The 19,981-nt window shown below is 38.4% G+C and overlaps 1 protein-coding gene across 1 annotated transcript in view; it reads right to left on the reverse strand.

The window, feature by feature from the left end:
- Window positions 1–770: 770 nt before the first annotated feature.
- The window catches only part of LOC124605746 (molybdenum cofactor biosynthesis protein 1-like), a 41,961-nt gene continuing 22,750 nt past the window's right edge, over window positions 771–19,981 (reverse strand). The window contains exon 4 of the mRNA XM_047137625.1: window positions 771–826. Coding sequence (XP_046993581.1) covers window positions 771–826 — 56 coding nt within the window. The remainder of the gene's footprint in view (window positions 827–19,981) is intronic.

A 19,981-nucleotide genomic window follows, 5' to 3' on the forward strand; every position in this document is an offset into this window, starting at 1 on the left:
ACCTTCCTCGAAGTTATCTACTGGGCTTTTTCTTTTTTAAAAACATAATGCATAAAGATGTAGCCCAAAATTGTTTAAGTGGGGTAATTTATTTGAAGAGCCAAACTAAACAGTAGCAAGAAAGTAGGCAAAATTCACATTTCTGCTTCTCCAATACTTCACTATTTCATTGCCAGGATAGGTTGGTGGCCATTAAGTAAATGTTTCATACCACTAAATGAACTTGGAAATGAGTTGTCCTGGCTTCAGTATATTATTATTCATACTGTGTTTCTATCTAGCCACTGGGTAAGATCTTAGGAAAAGAAGTGAATAGTCAAATTTTCTTATCCATTAGATGCAACACATGGTAAATCCTGTAAGAAGGATAACTCTATTGATTATCTTTTCCTATAAACAGGACTATCCTTCCATAGTGTATTTTATTTGGAAACTAAATTAAATTTTAGTAAGAGGGTTATACGTGGCAACATAGAGACAGGGTTTCTGTTATTTACGTAAAAGCATGCTAATATCATAATGGTAGTGTTATAAGGTCCTATTAATGTGTGGTCATGACATTTGTTAAATGTCTCACCACATTCCTATTGAAACTATTTACTCTTCTTGTAAATAACACCTATGACAATTTTATACAAATGACCACTAAGACTTTGCTCGTCAACTTTCATTTAGGTAACAGCGATCTTTAGATGTATTTAAATCAGTACTGTTAAGAAATACTGACTAGCTTTATTTTCAAGAATCTCAAGTTTAAGTTATACATACTGTTATCCTCCAATAAGAATCATTGGCCGATTCTTCATCTTTGACAGGTTTAGCATGCCTGCAATGCAAAACATTATCTTTTGTATTAACAGATGAAATCCAACTTTTTAAATTTAATAAATGCTTATACAAACATAAAGTTTCTTCAAAAAATGTATTTCTGACAACTTCCTGTCACAGATAATTTTCACTGAATGTTGCAACCCAGTTATATTGCTGATGAGAAGCAAATGTTGATCTTTTCCCTCTCTTCCTTCACCATCTCCTGTTTTCAGAATGAGATTTTCACTCTGCAGCGGAAACGAGGTACTGGCAGAAGTAAAGCTGTGAGTACCGGACGTGAGTCGTGCTTTGGTAGAGCACTTGCCTGCGAAAGGCAAAGGTCCCGAGTTCGAGTCTCGGTCGGGCAAACAGTTTTAATCTGCCAGGAAGTTTCATCTCCTGTTTTGTTCACCTTGACATATTTCTACCAAAAAGACTACCCCAATGGATCCACTGCTTATATTTAACACACAGTAAATTCAGTTCAAATATTTCCTTAACACAGGATGTGCATTGACGAGCTTGAATTAATCAGAAAAATATAAGCAGATACTAACCATTCCACAGCTCTTACAAAATACTTGCATTAAGTAATCATCAAAGCTACTTTTTGTACAGCAAGAGGACTAACAGTCAAAATGGTGCTACATGCTACAGGCAGTGCAATACAATTTATTTTACTCATTGCTACAGCAATAAATGTACTTATAAAAATATTCAGACTTAGACTATAATCAAATACAGAGAGAGAAAATATTCTAACTAAAGAGATATAGCAGCCATAGGCAGAAACAAATAAAAAAACTGATACTAATCTTAGCTTTGAGGACCAAAAGTTTCTTCATCTGGAAAATGTAAAAAGAGAAATGAGACTGTTCAAGAATTAAGGATGAAAATTCAGGATCTTGAGTCAAGGAAGATGGATGGTTAAATGAATGAAAAAACTAGACTGGACATGATGAAATTGAGTTGCGAAAGAGCAGCAGATGATGTAATTTTAAATGCTGAGAAATAAGATCTCTTCAAGAGGAGCCACCAAAAGGTCAAATAAGTGAAAAACAAGCTGAAAATACCGGTAAATGGGCTAAAATGGCGGCAAATAGATAAACGAAACAGAAAGATAGTGCTGAAGAACAGGCAACCAAACAACCACAACAACAACAACAATAATAATAACAGCACATTGTAGCAATATATAATAGCAGTCCCACAACATCTGGAGGAAGATTTTCCACTAACAGAACAATAAATTCATGAAGCCATCAAATCATTCCAACACTTCAAAGCAACAAATGAAGACTCCACTACAGAAAAATTATTGAAATAGTCAGAAGACACAAATGATCTACAACTGCTGTTTGAGAACATTTGGAAAGCTGAAGAGATTATGGAAAGCATTAATCCACAGCTATGAAAAAAAGGGGACACACAAAATGTCAACAATTGCAGAGATGCCTCACTTCTGCCAGTGGTATACAAAATATTATCAAAAATTCTCTGGACAGAGTTGTAGAAACTTTAGACAAATAACTGGGAGAATCTCAAGGAGCTCTAGAAAGGGAATATACTGCACAGAACAGATGTTTATTAGAAAATTGATAATTCTCCACATACTGTTAATCACCAAACCTATAATAGTATCATGTATTGGTTTCAAGAAAACATTTGATTTGGTAGGCAGAGAAATTATAGGTAAAATCATCAAAGAATTTTGTGTTAAAGCAAACATAATCCTCAAAACACTAGCAAATAGGATGGCAGAAGCTAAATTTATGGGAGAAGTATCTCAACCATTTGAAATAAAAACTGATGTTAGACAAGGGGACAGTTTATCACCTTTACTGTACACTGCATTCTAGAAAAAATAGAAAGTATCTGGAATTTGGAGAAAAAAAATCACAAAATTGAACCAATAATTTTAGGATGAAAAACAAATGGAATTAAGGTAAACTGCCTGGCTTCTGCAGATGATTCTGATATACTTTCAAAAAATCTGGCAGACAGTTATTGAAAGAAATCTTTTGGAAGAAATAGCAAAGGGAGCTGGTCCCAAAATTTCAGCCGAAAAAACAACATTGATGACAATTTCAAACAATGCATCAACACTCTTAGAAAAACAAAAATGTAAAATAGCATTAGGAAGTAAATTTAAATATATTGGACAAACTGTACAACAAAATGGACTAGAAGAATTAACAGTAGATGCAAGAGTCAGAAAACTGGAGAGAGCAAATCGTTTGACAAAGGATATTTACAACAAGAAATGTACAACTAAAAAAACAAAACTAAGACACTATCCCACAGTGCTATGACCAGGATGTTTATATGGTTGAGGATGCCTAATGATGAACTATAAGCTGGACAGAACAGAGGTTCCTCAAAGGAGCATTATTAGAAAATAATGGTTGCAATACAAGCTACAGATGGCTGGAAAATGAGAAGTAATGAGGAGATCTACAAAAATTTTGAGAAAATATCAGAAGTAATGGCTAACAGAAGATTAATCTTTTTTAGAGACCTCTACTGAATGAGTAGTTCTGGAAGAAGGAATCAATGATAGCATGGATTACAGAAATAAGAAAGAAACAACATCAAACAATCAGAAATAATAGAAAGAAACCTTTTTACAGATAAAATACTGAATTTAAAAGGATCATCACCTCTCCAAGATCAAAATTAATTTCATCCCTCTCAATAAGACTGTGAAAACCGGAAATAAAATTCATAAATATGATATTGCGAAGCTCAAAATCAATCAAAACATATTGGAACAATGCCACCAGTAACTGACAGTTGAATCCCATAAATGGGCAGACATTGACTCCATGATCCAACAAGCAGCTAACACTAAAATCCTGACAGCTAAAAAGAGGAATCATACATGGTGGAATGAGGTTTGTGGTGAGGTGGTGGGCCAAACAGCAAGTGCATGGAAAAAGTGGAACTCTACCAGGAGACCTGATGATTTTGATGTATTCCATGAAGTTCGAAAATATGCAGCCAGAACTCTATGAAGGGCTAAGCAGTTGCATGAGAAACAGCAGTTATAACAGATCGATCAGCATTTCCAGATAAACAATGTCAGAGACTTCTATCAGACGTTCAAATCGAATTTGAAAGGATACCAAGCCCCTAGTTTTTGTTTTAGAGACGAAAATGGAAAGCTCAGTGTTGTGTACATAGTTCCGCATATTCAGCGCGTACACAAATTTCCCACTAGAGTGAGCCCCGCTAAGCACAACAGCGCAGGCGCAGCACTCGTCCATCTCCGCACTACGAGATGGCGCTGCCACAGAGACGGACCAAATTCTGCTTCCGCCGATCCGCGTAGTAATATGTAGCACAGCCAATGAGATTGCTGCTAGGATAGAACACTTTCTCCTCGCGCATCACACTCGCGCAGTGATACATGAACGTGCGAGGTATTATAACGAGTGTAAAGACCTTCGACCAGTCAGTCTGCATTTGTCTGCACCAGTCTGCATTAGTCTGTACCAGTCTGCATAGTCTGTACCAGTTTGTACGAGTTCTACAATTGTCTGTACCAGTCCATAGTCAAGATTCAGTCTGCGCCTAATAAGATTACCACATTCCTGTACATTGCCATGAAGATAAATGTATAGACACTTTCGTCAAGTACCCGAGATATATGTGAGAATAAGATTAATGTATCAATACCAAAGGAACTTCAGATTGTCAATTGTAAATAGCATCCAGAACCAAGTTAAGTAATTTTTATATTTGTTATTATTTTAATAAATGTATGTGAAAATTAATCAAGTTCTGTTTAAAGTTGGTCACCGTCAATCTGCTACTCTCAGCGTGCAAGTGGCATTTCTATCGTCTGACCTAATGGCAGAAGATAAATACGCCATGATAAGACCACGAGACATATTGCTGACACTCGCTTACTTTGTTAGAGCAACAAGTCAAATAATCAGATGGTGTGTGCACTGAAGGTCTTACAGTACGCACACCACACTCGGCCTGACCAACAAAAAAACTGCAAGATAATGTCTCGTTACTTTGAAAACCTACTTAATTGTGATGAACCGAAAGAAAGATTCCCTGTATGTGCCCCAATCCACAAACTACCCCTCATCTCCATCTAGTAAAGAGGAGACCAAAGAGATCATCAACAACTTTAAGAATAATAAGGCAGCTGGAGAGGATTCAATAGTGGTGGAACTACTGAAGCTAGCAAATAATGAAACTCTAGATATACTAGTCCAACATTTTGAGGAGATCTGGAGAGCTAGGATGATACCAACTGAATGGCAGTCAGCTTTAATCCATCGTCTACACAAAAAAGGTGATAAATAGAATGTCAATAACTATAGGGGTACCTCATTAGTATCTGTTCCATATAAGATTCTCTCGAAAGTGATACAGAATAGAATAGAAGATCATTGTAACCAACTGATTGGGGACTATCAAGCTGGTTTCCAAAAGGGTGATTCTTGCGCAGAACAGATCTTTAACCTGAAGAACATCATGAGGTACAAAAAAAAATTGGAAGAAATAACTATGTGGTCATGTTTGTTGACTTTCAGAAAGTATATGACTCCATCGACTGACATGCATTAATGAATATTTTGGAAAAGTTTGGGGTGGATAATACATCAAGAAAGCTGATCAAACAAACTCTTGCTAACACAGTGTCGAAAATTAAACTTATGGGTGAGGTATCTGAACCCTTTACAATCAGAACGGACATAAGACGAGGAGATGGACTATCCCTCTCCTTTTCAATTGTGTCTTGGAAAAGGTCATTCGAGAGTGGAGAAAGTTATTAGCCCAAGAAGAAACAAATGAAGAGTGGTTCAGACTTGGTCCTAAGAACAAAGGGGTGTGCATTGACTGCTTAGATTTTGCGGCTGACCTGGCCATTTTTGCTAACAACATAGAGTCAGCAATCAACAAGATAAATAGGCTGTCAGAAATTGATGAAAAAAGTTAGACTCCAGATCTCTATTCAAAAGACAAAATATATGACGAACATCTGTGACGGACCTGAATGGAAGATAACCAACCTGGGAAAAAATCGGATGAGTTAAGAATTTCAGGTCTCTCGGTGAAGTCATCCACCAGGAGAATGGATTAAAAGAAGAAGCAATTGTCGGGATGAGGAAGTTAGACCAAGCATACCAACTGACAAAGAATACTTATAACAAAAAGTCTATGAGTATATGGGCCAAGTTCCAACATTATAATACAGTTGTACAACCTGAGGGCTTATAAGCATCCAAAACTTTGACCACGAATAGACAAGGTCAAGCTGAGTGGCTGGAAAAGCGTGAGTGTAGGATATTAAGGAAAATCCTAAGGTAATAGATGGGTCGATGGACAATGACGAATGAGAGCAAATGAGGACACGTGCAGTGAGACAGAACCTATCACAGCATCCATTACAAAGAAATGATTGTTATTTTATGGTCATCTCATGAAAATGGACGGTGATTGACTAACAAAAAGAATACGGAGTTTCATCCTATCTAAGAAAACGAGGCCGAGATGGTTCAAAGAATGTGAAAAAGATCTTAAGCAGATTGGTATCTCAGAGAGAAATTCCTGAAAGGAACAAATTTAGAAGATTGGTGACCAACTACCAAGGTTTTAACATGGCATCAACATCCGAAAGACAGTGAGGACCATTATCTGAAGAGCATAAAAAGGCACTTCTTGCAGGGGCTCAGAAGATACTGGCAGGAAGTCAAAGCTGGAGCAAGAACAAGACCTGGACACTAGAGTGAAGTCGGTTGTTACCACGCAGTCCGTAGAGACTCACCTCAATAAAAAAAAATAAGTAAATAAAAATAAAAGGCTTTCAATGCAGAAGAAATAGGGGATTGAGAACAACACGAATAGAATAAAGGGGGAAAAACATGAGGAGGAGATGGACGAGTACTGGAAAAACAGGAGACGACAAGGGAAGAAGAAGAAGTGAAGTTATTACATGATGAGAGATGGTGATTGGATTTGGTTTGATTCAGTTTTTGTTACATACACCGAAAAAATGAGATGATTCTCGAGGGTGTGGAACATGTCAGAATGTATAACACAAAACATTTTAATATAATGAATACTTCCCTGATCATTTGTCACGAGATTGTCAAAATAGGTGAATACAATACAGTAAACTGGAAAAGCTAATATTTACAGAATTAATACACTGTCAGAATAATACATTGTTATGCACTATTAATAAATTTATCATACACAAAATACTTAATATTGACTGTTGCAACCAAGTGCTGTCAAAACTTAAATCTAACATATTTTTACTTAAGCTGGCCTTTCAGTCTCTGTTAGGATATTCATCTATAGAGTAGAAGGCATTGCCTATCAAAAAGTCATTCAAACTCTGTTTAAACTGTGCTTTAACTGAAACCAAGTTTTTAATGGGTGCTGGTAATTTATTGAAAATGTGTGTTCCTGAATATTGGACCCCCTTTTGGACCAACATAAGTGATTTTAGGTCTTTATGTAGATTGTTCTTATTCCTAGTATTGATAATATGTATTGAGCTATTTGTTGGAAATATAGATATGTAACTTGCAACAAATTTCATTAAGGAGTAAGTATACTGAGAAGCAATGGTCGGAATTCAAAGTTCCTCGAATAGGTTCTACACAATGTTCTTCAAAGACTGGTCCCAGATACTCCATTGCACCATTCACCGAACCTGATAACCCCGAGCCGTCAGTAACAAAAATTAAGTCTTGCTTAAGAGATTTACAACACTACATGCACTTGTTACCAAAGCCTCATTTACTTTTAGAGCTATCTGTTCCACTTCCTTTTTGGCCCCACTTCTCTCTGTCTTCACTATATCCCATACAGTTCTTATTTTGTTGATACAATTATCTTTTTCTCTTAATAAAGCTACTTCAATTTCTGGATTACTTGATTCAATATTTTGCAGTATTCTTTGTAATGCATTACAATGCTAATATCAGAAATGTTCCTAGATAGTAGATACAGTCTCCTTTTTCCCCACATGATATCTTTATTCCTTGTGTAATCCATGGTTTATCTTTTGACTTCTGTGTGATTTGAGTTACGTTTAGGGGAAAACAATTTTCAAAAGAGGAGGTAACTTTATTAATAAACGCTTTGTATTTTCCATTTGAGTCAGGTAAACATCTCTCCAGTTCATGTCTTTGAGCAATTTCCTGAATTCCTCAATTTCTGGCTTATTTATTATCCTCCTGTACTCAGATTTAATATTTTTTTTATCCTGACAAGTTTCAACATTTAACACAGGATGCTGCACGTTGTGATCAGATAGTCCATTTACTATTGGTTTTGTGATATGACTTTTTTCCCCTAGATTTGTTCATAAAGATATTATCAATAGCAGTCTCAGAGCATTTACATATCCTAGCTGCAAAGTTCACAATAGGAACTAAATTGAATGATAGTGTTAAAAACACCAGCAACCACTATTTCCTCTTTTTTTTTTTTTTTTTTTTTTTTTTTTTTTTTTTTTTTTTTTTTTTTTTCTTCCCACACACAAGCCATTCCTTTCGCTTTGTGAAATGAAGCACTGCCTAGTTCCAAAACACAGGACTACTATGACAAGGTGAAATGTTCTCAGAGTGCTACATGTATGATAGTAAATGTAATCAGCACTATAGTTGTTTTCTGAGTAGTTATGCTGTGTGTGTTTCATTCAATCAGATGAAATGGAATAAAATCATCTATTTATTTATTTGGGCTCTTTATCACCAAGATACATTCAATGTTGGTTGAGGTTTATCTTTTGAATTCACTCCAGTGCAGATTGTCAAAATTTTATCAGTTGTCAAAGTACTTGTAACACAGTTTTCGAATTTACTGCCATCCAGGAAAGTCTCGCACTCAAATTATTCTCAGAGACTGAGAGCTGGCTGAAACCCAGAGTTGAAAGCTCTGACATATTTAGTGATTAATGGAATATATATCGGAAAGGCAGGTTAGACACTGTAGGAGAGGGAGTGTCCATTGTCTCTATTGAGGTCAAAGCTGATTGTGACAGTGAAGTTATCTGGTTGCATATAACAAGTCTACGTGAAATCAAGTTAATTAATGAATGTTTTAATCAGCCACCCGGTTCTGCTATGACAGTTTTGGAGCCATTCACAGAAAGTCTACAGACAGTAGCACGTCAATACCTAGATCATGCAATACTAGTTGGAGGTTAATTTAGCCTACTGAGTATAGATGGTAGCCTATGGCTTCATTGCAGGGGGTGCAGTCAATCTTGTGAAGCACTTTTGAATGTGGTTTTCAAAAATTGTCTTGAGCACCTAGTTTGGCATGCCACATGCAATGGAAATATCTTAGACCTTGTAGTTACAAACAGGCCAGATATCATCAATGACTTCAGCATAGAAATGGGGATTAATAATCATGATAACATCATAATAACTAAGGTTACAAAAATTAATAAATCAGTCAAAAAGGCTAGGAAAACGTTCATGCCAGAAAGAGCAGATAAGCAGATGTTAGCATCTCACTTAGACAGAACTGACATCACTTAGTTCCATTAAGATGGACGTAGAGAGATTATGGTCAAAGCTTAAACAGATCGTGAATTGCACTCTCAACAAGTCTGTACCTAGTAAACGAATTAAGGATGCAAAAGAGCCACTGTGGTTTAACAATGAAATTCGGAAAATACTGAGGAAGGAAAAGCTACTGCACTCTTGGTTCAAAAGAGAATGCCAAATGGCAACAAGGAAAGGTTACTACCACTGTCATACCTCAGCAAAAGATCTGGCTGAGAAACAGGGGAAATTATTGTCCTATGTAAAATCACTAAGTGAGTCAAAGGTTTCCATCATGTCACTTGACCAGTCTGGTGTGGCAGTAGGAGATAAATGTTTTAAATTTTACATTTAAGAAATAATTCATGCAAGAGAATCATATAAACATACCGTCATTTGACAATAGCACAAAGACACCTAACAACAATCACCTGCAAACATGTGCCATGTCAGTGCTCTTGGAAGAGAGCTGTGGCAGTGACACGGCTCTGTTGTTGTTCCTGTGTAGTGATCTGCAAAGAGGGGTGGGGGGGCGGGGGGGGGGGGGGGGCGGGGGGCGGGTAGAGATTCAAGCAGTGATGAAGTACTTCATAAAGATAGGTATAAAAGCGAAGGACATTCATGCCGATTTCCAGAATACACCAGGGGCTCTGCTCCTTTGTCTTCAACTGTTGCCAAGTGGATAAATGAATTTCAATTTGGTCAGGAGAGCTTAGATGATGATCATCCATGAATAGGTCAGCCAAGATGTGTCACTACTCTAGAAATCATTGCAAAAGTGCGCATAATGATCAAGGAGGATCACCAATTTAGAGTGCATGAAATTGCTCACGCTTGCCAGATGTCATCTGAAAGGTATTCACAAGATGGGTGCCGCGACTCTTGATGCTGGGTCAAAAACACATGAGAATGGACATATCACAACAATGTTTGGCCTGTTTTAGGAGAAACAAACAAGAACTTTTGTGCTGGTTTGTGACCACGAGGAAACTTTGGTTTACTACTATACCCCAGAGACAAAGCAACAATCAAAGCATTGGAAACATGCTGAATCTCCGCCGCCAAACTCCTTCAGCGGGGAAGGACATGGCGTCAGTGTTCTGGGATGCGCCACCAAATTCCTTCAGCGGGGAAGATCATGGCATCAGTGTTCTGGGATGAGAAGGGGATTCTGTTTGTACTTTATCTCCCCACTGGGCAAACAATTACTGGAGAATACTATGCTAACCTTCTGGACAAATTGCAACAAAAGATATGAGAAAAAGTCCAGGTTTAATAAGGAAGAAAGTCATCTAGCATCAAGCCAATGCATGCTCGCACGCATGTGCCATCGCCATGGTAAAATTACACAAACTAAGGTATGAATTGTTGCCACACGTGCCTCTTCCCTAAACTGAAAATTTTTCTTTGTGGATGAAGATTCACTTAAATTAAGAATTGATAGCCTGAGTTGACAACTATTTTGTAGGCCTGGAGGAAAATCATTGTCGAGATGGGATCAAGGTATTGGAACACTGTTGGACCAAGTGAATTAATCTACAAGCAGGGTACATTGAAAAACAAAAAAGTTTCAGTGACATAAGTACTTTTTTTCTATTCTGTTTCAAGAACTTTTCAAACCGCCCTCGTAAGCATCCCTGACACCTGAAATAATTAAAAACAAATAAGTCACCAGTTGCAGATGGAATCTCAATTTGGTTTTACAAAGAGTGCTATATGGCACTAGACCCTTACTTAGCTTGTATTTATTGTGAATCTCTCACCCAGCAGAAAGACCTAAGCAACTGGGGAAAAAATACAGAGGCGTCTCCTGTATATACGAAGGGCGAAAGAACAGACCCGCGAAATTACAGACCAATACCCATAACATCAGTTTGCTGCAGAATTCTTGAACATATTCTGGGTTTGAATCTAATCAGTTTCATAGAGACCAATAAGTTTATGTCCACAAATCAGTACAAAGCATCACTCATGGGCAACTCAGCATGCCCTTTTGTCATACAATGTCTGTTCAAAAAATTCCAGAACTTTGTCCACAAAATTTTCTATGCTTATCTTTTAGTTACTATGGATTGTCTCCTTCAAAATACTCTACTCCAAAATTGATACACTGCTCCCAATATCATTTCCACTTCCAGGAGCAGTCTTGACACACATCTTGCTGGGTCGCATAAAGTGCCGTCTGCGAATTTTCTTTTATCTCATCTACCATTGCAAAACTTCATCCTTTTCACCTTTGGAAATAAAAAGAAGTCTGCAGGGGTCATACTATTCTCACAAGGAACATCTCAGTCTCATTTGTAAGATCCAAAAAGTTTTTTTGGTCTTGACTCATGAGCGTGGAATGAACTTGACGGCAACACAATGCATTCCAAGATGCTGTGTCATTTCATAACATGATCCAATTGAAATGTTACATTCTTCTACAATCTCTCGGACAGTGAATCTTCGACTGGCACACACAATTTCGTTGACGTTCCTGACACAAGCATCATCAGTGGACATCTAAGAGCGTCCTGAACAAGGATCATGTTTGACTTTTGTAAAGCCATTTTTAAAACGTGTGAATGATATGTAACACCGAGTATGGCTTAAGTACTCATCGCTATAGGCTCCCAGCATCATTTGGTGTGTCTCTGTAAAGGTTTTCTTGAGTTTCACACAAAATTTAATGCAAATGCATTGCTCCTCTAACTTTGCCATCACAAAATTCACAAACCCAGATTCCATATTTCTTGATTTCCGAGAAGCATTTGACATAATGACTCAATGCAGACTTTTAACAAAGGTACAAGCACATGGAATACATTCCCAGACATGTGAGTGGCTCAAAGACTTCTGAAGTAATAGAACCCACTACATTATCCCGACGGTGAGTGTCCATCAGTGACTGGGGTATCATTAGGATCGTTCCAGGGATGTGTGATAGGAGCACTATTACTCATATTTTCTATGTGCATAACTGATTTGATGGACAAAGTGGACAGTAATCTGTGGTTGTTTGCTGATGATGTTGTGGTGTATGGAAGGTGTCATCGTTGAGTGATTTAGGAGGATAAAAGATGACCTGGACAAAGTTCCCAGTTGGTGTGATAAATGACAGCTAACCCTAAATGTAGAAAAATATAAGTTACTGCAGAGGAGTTGGAAAAACAAATCCATAATGCCAGAATCCAGCATTAGTAGTGTCATGAATGAAGAAGTCACATTGTTTCAATATCTGGACGTAACATTGCAATGTGATATGAAATGGAACAAACGTGTGAGGGTCATGGTAGGGAAGGCGAATAATCATCTTTTGTTTGTTGGGTGGATTTTACTACAGTGTGGCTCAGCTGTGATGGACATCACATATAGGATGCTAGTGTGATCTCTTCTTGAGTACAGTTTGAGTGTCTGGTATCCGCAAGGGGTCGAATGAAAGCAGACATTGAGGTAATTCAGAGGCAGGATACTAGATTTGTTAACAGTAGGTTGAAACAACAACATACAAGTATTATGGAGATGTTTCTGGAACTCAAATGGGAATCCCTGGAGGGATTTTGAGGAACACTGTGCTGACTGCAGAACAATTCTGCTTGCACCAACATACATTATGCGTAAGGACCACAAAGATAAGAGACAACAAATTAGGACTCATAGAGAGGCATATAGACATTCACTTTTTCCTCACTCAATTGGCAGATGGAACGGGAAAGGAACTGACTACAGTTGAAATAAAATTACTTGATAGTTGGCACTTCAAACGCCAATAAGAGTAGTCAGCGTCACACTTGAACTGTCTGCTGTTGCCAAACTCCACCAAAATTGGCCAGTCACTTCCAATTCCTGGTTCAGCATTCTTTCTTGATGTATTTGTATCCCAAATTACGAGCCCGACACTTTTATTATGTATTTCATGACACGCGATAGCTACACCAAAAACAACACACATTAACAATGCTAATGAAAGACACACATTTCATTCATAGCACTAACCAAACACTACTGAATAACTCAGCACAAGATGTGATTCAGTATCATACATATAGTTATCATATTCACAGAGATCATCTTACATTAGATAAGCTTTTCACTACACTGCGTGAAACCGAAATTTTTAAGGTTGCAATTCATAGTTGCAACTGGGTCACTACATTCGCATATATAAATACTTCATGCAGTGCTGTGGCATAGCACAATGGTTGGCAGATTAATCTAATATGTAGCATGTTGTAGGTTTGAATCTCATCAATGTAGCAAAATTTTTATTTTTAAATCTAACCAAAAGAGTGTGATTATTATTTTCATTCAATTAATTGGTTTAAATATATTTTTTTTATTTTTAATAATTTGCTGCATCATTTTTCATCATTGTTTTGACTGTTCTATTTGGTCTTATTTTTCTTCCTGTCATTATTTCTTCATTTGGAATCTGCCTCAGTCATCTATAATCCATGACCAAGTGCCCACATGGACTGTTCACCAGGTTTCTAACATGGCAGCATGTGCAGCTAGTGTAAGGATAGTTACAGGTAACAAATGACATGGAGAAATTTCAATTTGCTTTCAGCCCTGAAATTGAGTTTTTGTTGTCGTGAGTTTACCCTTAAGGGTTAGCTTTAATTGCCATGAACAAAGCGATCATGATATTAGTACTGCTGCAGACTGTTGACCACAATTTTCTCGGCTGGGTTAGGACACAAGTTTACAGTCAGGGATACAAAACGGGTCGTCTGCCCCAGTTCAGTCACTGGTCACTTTAAATCAATAGTCGACAGAGTATCCAACATTTCTGACATACCTTGCACCAGCCACTAGAAAAATTGCTCTGTGTTAAACATTTAACATAATTTGTGAAGTGAGCTGCTTGTTTGTTGTCACCTGTAACCAAACGGTAGCTGGTAGCCAATGTGGCAACATTGTTGCAGCAAGTGATTGATGTCAACTATCAAGTAATTTTATTTAGACTATTGTAGTGAGACAGGGTACCTTCTGCCATGCACCATATGGTGGCTAGTGGAGTATGTATGTAGATGTGGAATCACATCCCATCTGGAAAGTCAGCCCTTGATCTGCAGTTCTGGGTAACTTTCTCAAAATCTACCCTTTTTCCTAGACCTATCCTTCACCCCTCTTCCTTCCACTTCAACCCTTCTGCCTGAAGAATGAGCTACTGGCTCTGAAGCTCTCCTAATTATAATCTTCTTTTATGTGTGTGTTCTGCCGCCACTTAGCAAGTAGGTTGTTTATCTATCCAATTCAATTATCATGTAACCAAAAGCTGCATTTAACACATCAAGTCTCTTTTACCAATCACTTTTAATATGTCCTACAGAATGTACTGTCTATCCTGTCCTTTTTTGAGATTACTGTTTTGTTGTACTTTTCTACAGGCATCATCTTACTTATTAGGAGTCAGTTCCTTCATGTTGTTGTTGTTGTTGTGGTCTTCAGTCCTGAGACTGGTTTGATGCAGCTCTCCATGCTACTCTATCCTGTGCAAGCTTCTTCATCTCCCAGTACCTACTGCAACCTACATCCTTCTGAATCTGCTTAGTGTATTCATCTCTTGGTCTCCCTCTACGATTTTTACCCTCCACGCTGCCCTCCAATGCTAAATTTGTGATCCCTTGATGCCTCAAAACATGTCCTACCAACCGATCTCTTCTTCTAGTCAAGTTGAAGAGCTGCATGTCCTCGGGAAAAATTATGGCTGTAGTTTCCCCTTGCTTTCAGCCGTTCGCAGTACCAGCACAGCAAGGTGTTTTGGTTAATGTTACATGGCCAGATCAGTCAATCATCCAGACTGTTGCCCCTGCAACTACAGAAAAGGCTGCTGCCCCTCTTCAGGAACCACATGTTTATCTGGCCTCTCAACAGAAACCCCTCCGTTGTGGTGGCACCTACGGTACGGCCATCTGTATCGCTGAGGCACGCAAGCCTCCCCACCAACGGTAAGGTCCATGGTTCATGGGGGGAGTTCCTTCATAGTCAACAGTTAAGGAATGGGTGGCTGAATTCATATGTGGCATATGTCTCTGTAAGATGACTCATGAACTACTTCCTAGAATTACAATCAAATATGAAAATGCTGAGAAAGAACACAGTATGATATTGCAAGATCAGTAATTAAAAAGATGTGCAAAACAGTTGATGCCGTGGCCATACCAGAAAGTGAGTGGCATGTCTGTTGAAGCCTGACTACAACCTAATGTGAAAAACAATTTGGGACAATCTGACACACAACTGATTCTATGCACCAATCTGTTCCCGTGGATGAAATGAAACAGCAGTTGCACAAAAATAGCCAAGGTGACTTAATCGGAGAGAAAGAGTGGTCATTGTTTTCTAGGATGCAAAAGGGATTGTATTTTAGATTAGCTTGCAAGACTGAAACAATACCTCACAAATACTATGCAAGTATTCTGACTCAACCGGATGAAAAAATATGGAGCCAAGACCCAGGGGGAAAAAAAAGTTTATCATCAGTGAAATGCATATGGTCACAAAGGCACTTTCACAATAGGAAAACTGGGAGTTTCAAGTCTGAAGTCTTCAAATATCTATTCCATTCTCCAATTTTTTCACATTCTGACTTTAGCTTCCTCTTCTTTTCTTTTTGTATGAATGATTCACTTAAGACTACAAGCGTCACAGCTCAAAACAGTTTTGTGAGTCAACAACTGGATATGTTTTCACTGCTCTGTCTCTTGTAACTCCGTTGGACATGGAGGTAGCAAATGAGGATGTAGGATGTCCATGACATACTGCTGTGCTGTCAGAGTGACCTGAAGTCATATCCGATGCTGCCCCAAACGCCCTCTCCCTATGTTGTTGTCATACTCACTGACAACTGTCATCGCGGGTCTTGTAGAATGTGACTCACTGCTGATCACATGACAGGTGCAGGTGTGAAAGGGTTACAATGTGCTCGGCGTACTTGCAGCAATTCTCCCATGGGCTTGTCAGACACGGTCAACCGGAAGCTTGCTGACAAGCAAACCGCCCTTACGTACCCAAGCAGTCCAACATGGGGACACTACCACATCTGAATGTCTCACAAATCTGCATACTGCATAATTCAATCAGCCTGGCAAATGGAGACACACAATTAGGCCCCTTCAAATTTTGTTACGTGCTGATAATGCTGACTCACAGAAGTACAGGGCATCTGTGTCCTTAACAGGGATCACTCAACATCTTACGCTCTTCACATCTCTTATAGCTCCTACCATTCACGGTAACAATCCGAGACACAAACAAAGCTAATGCAATCTGGTGACCTTTTTATCCATTTCAGAGAGTTGCGACTCTCATAATTTACCACTGGTATGCACACTCGTGAAACTACATTGCTTCAGGCAGCTTCCCTTTTTTTTCTTCAAGCAGTTTAGTTCTTTGAATCCATTTTTCTTGTAGCTCAGAATAATTATTTTATTGTGTAGCAAACTTACAGGCTAGCATTCTGGCCTCAGCTGTCTGAGTTGGTGGTCATGTGTGTGTGTGGTGTGCTTGCTTGTGTGAATGAATGGTGTGTATTTCTATTTCTTTTTCTGATGAAGGTTGTGGCCAAAAGCTTATGTGTAAGTGTCTTAACTGTGCCTGTCTGCATTTTAACGTGCCATCTTTGTGGTAATTAGCACTCTATCTTTTCCTACACTGCTGATATTCCAACCTGTAGTTTCCATTGTTTGAACTTACGGTCTACTGTTTTATGTTGCAGTGCACTTCTACAAGTGTAATACACAAATGTTGCCTTAGGAAAGTGTCACAATAACATCCATGTCTACCGTTTGCTATTTTTTACGAAATAGCACGTCACACTCGAAATTTAACTTAGCCAATGAAATAAGTTTGAAGATTTATTGTGTGTAAGAGACACGAGGGCCCACTGTGTGGGAAATGTGGGAAGTTCTGTGCAGAGACGGAGTTATCCACAGACGCAGTAAGTCTTGGGAGCTATACGGGTGTTTAAACATCGCCACCTGCTGGGATGAGGGGCCACTTACTCTGAGGTGGCGCTGTGCCAGCAACGAGCTCGACCCATTGATTAGCACCACAGATGACAATGAGCAACCAGCTGCTTCTCTGTGCAGAGATATAAAATTTATCGATTTTGGACATCGGGTGACAATCTGTCACATGGAGAACAATGTTTACTCTGGCAATTTTAACACTAATCTAGTGTTCTGCAACATATTAATGTGAAATGTTGTCTATGATGTTGAAGAGTTTAAGTTAAACTGATATCTGAGAATTTGTTGTTTTTGTGGCACTATCCGGAAAATGGCCTCTCTTGCAGCTCCAAGCATAAATGTATAGTGAAGAAGAATAATTAGCACAGCACACTGGAACCGAGTAGGGATCCGGTTTACTGCTCGGCCATAAATTAGCATATTGTGAGTACACCAGAAGAGACGCTGTACACACTTGCATATACTACATACACAAGTACAAGCATCGATCAAGCTACTGTGAAACTGCACTCTGTGTGACTCATCACTACATCAGAATACTGTAAATGTGGTGATTCCAATTTCGTAAGGTCTCTTCCTGTTTGTTTTCATCAGTTGGATCTTATTTTTCAAGTATGTGGGAATCCAATGAGCTGCCTGTTTGGATACATTCTTTCTGTATGTCCCACAAGTTGGATTCTTTGGAGACACATTGTAACAAGAGTTTTTAGGAATTTGCCTGGAGATTTCACACTGGGTTCTGTGTGATGTATTCCATCTTTTATTCTTGGACCTAAGATTTTTACTACAATTTTACATTCTTCTAATTCAGTTTGCTGTTTTCATGTCTTGTGTTGGACAAAGAGTCTCTCTCATGCATAAATAAATCCTAATTTGATCACTGTTGTGCAATGTTAGATTTTAGAGTTCCAGGAAAAATACTTTTAGTTAACTGAGAGACAGTTTGTATTTTCTGAAGTCTGGATTCTATGCCTTCTTTTCATTATGATGTTCAGTGGTCTTTTTCACCTAATTATTTAAACTCTTTATCACCGAATGCTATGTTGTTGCCTATATAAGTTCACCCAGTGCCATTTTGGTATCGTCCATTAATTTTTTATCCAGGTGAAATTATTAGTCCAATTTTCCTAGATTGCTCCCTTAATATTTCAATTTGCTTTAGCACATCAGTGATGTTTTTGTCAATTAGTATTACATCATCGGTATAGGTTACACAATATAATTCTATCTTTAAGTTTACGTTCTAGTCAGTGTAATAGTGCACCTGCTCTTCTCCATTATCTTACAATTTTCTTAGGGGCATAGTTGAATAGCAATGTGTTATGCCATCCCATTTTCATATACTTATGTCTGTCTTAAATTACACTGCTTGAAAAAAAGTGAGACACTCAGAAGGTGGGGAGAAAACAAATTGAAACATAGCTAATTTAGAGGGTATGTGATGTTATTTCAGTGATAACAAAACAGAGTCAAATTTACACAGAACTTATCAGTTTGAGCCCACTTATCAACACAGCAATGCACCCTGTCTGGCCTGGACAGTGCGGGAGGATGTCGTAAAGCTGCTGCATACCCTCCTGAGAAAGGTGATCCACAACTGTTGTAACTGGACATTGCAATCATGGATACAGGCAGTGGGATGGAGTTGACGTCCATGTTGGTCCCATAATGTTCTATCGGGGACAGATATGGGGATTTTGCTGGCCACAGGAGTATATCAACATCACGCAGACAACTTAAAGAGACACACACTACATGTGGACAAGCACTGGCCTGTTGAAAAATAGCACCACAATACTATTACACACTGCTGTACCATCAGAGTTCCCTCGGCCATTAAAAGCCGTGACCTGAAGTCATACCCAATGGCTCCCCACACCATGGGACTGCTTTGTGACACCCCCCCCCCCCAAAATGTGGAAGAATGGGACCTCTCCCCATCTCCCCGGGTCACTGTCGAACTTCTCCACGATAGTCATTTGGAGCAGTGCAGGACTGGGACTCATTAGTGAACATAATGTGACACCATTCATTAGCAGTCCGTACTTCTCGATCATGGCACCACTTCACATGCAGTCATTTGCTTGGGTGTTAATGGCAGCCTATGTGCAGGACGGCAATTCCATAGTCTGGCTTCTCCTAGCTGTATGATGCAGCATGTTGCAAGGAGTCTATTACAGTGAACTCCTGTTTATCCTAAATGATCAGGACGGTGGCCGGTTCCGATAACAAAAATTTCAGATAAATCAAAGTCCCCCTGTTTTCACATGTGAACACTCCAGATTGCATCAATATTGCGAAATACGATCGTAAAACGTGCGTAGGGTATGTAAAACGTTACTGATATGGTTGCAAATAACCCTGCACTTTTTTACTGAAAAAATTGTGTTGACATGTTAAAAAGGCACCAAACTATGATTGAAAACTCAAAGTTTTTAAGTGCTGTATAACAAAGCTCGTTTATTTTGCATTCTTACAGAAAAAATCTCCCTTATTTGGCAGCAGGAAATAACAGGAGTTTTAATTTTATTACCTACTCTTTTGAGTAAAAAATAAACTACTGAACAAAATTATGAAACAAATCTAGAGATTACTCAAAGGAACAAAAAGTCTGTCTAGAGGAACTTTCAAGAAAATTAAAAAAAAAAACTTTTTAAGTTATGGACATAGAAGTTCTAGGAT

This window comes from Schistocerca americana, chromosome 3 (genome assembly GCF_021461395.2).
Source record: "Schistocerca americana isolate TAMUIC-IGC-003095 chromosome 3, iqSchAmer2.1, whole genome shotgun sequence".
Lineage (NCBI taxonomy): Eukaryota > Metazoa > Arthropoda > Insecta > Orthoptera > Acrididae > Schistocerca > Schistocerca americana.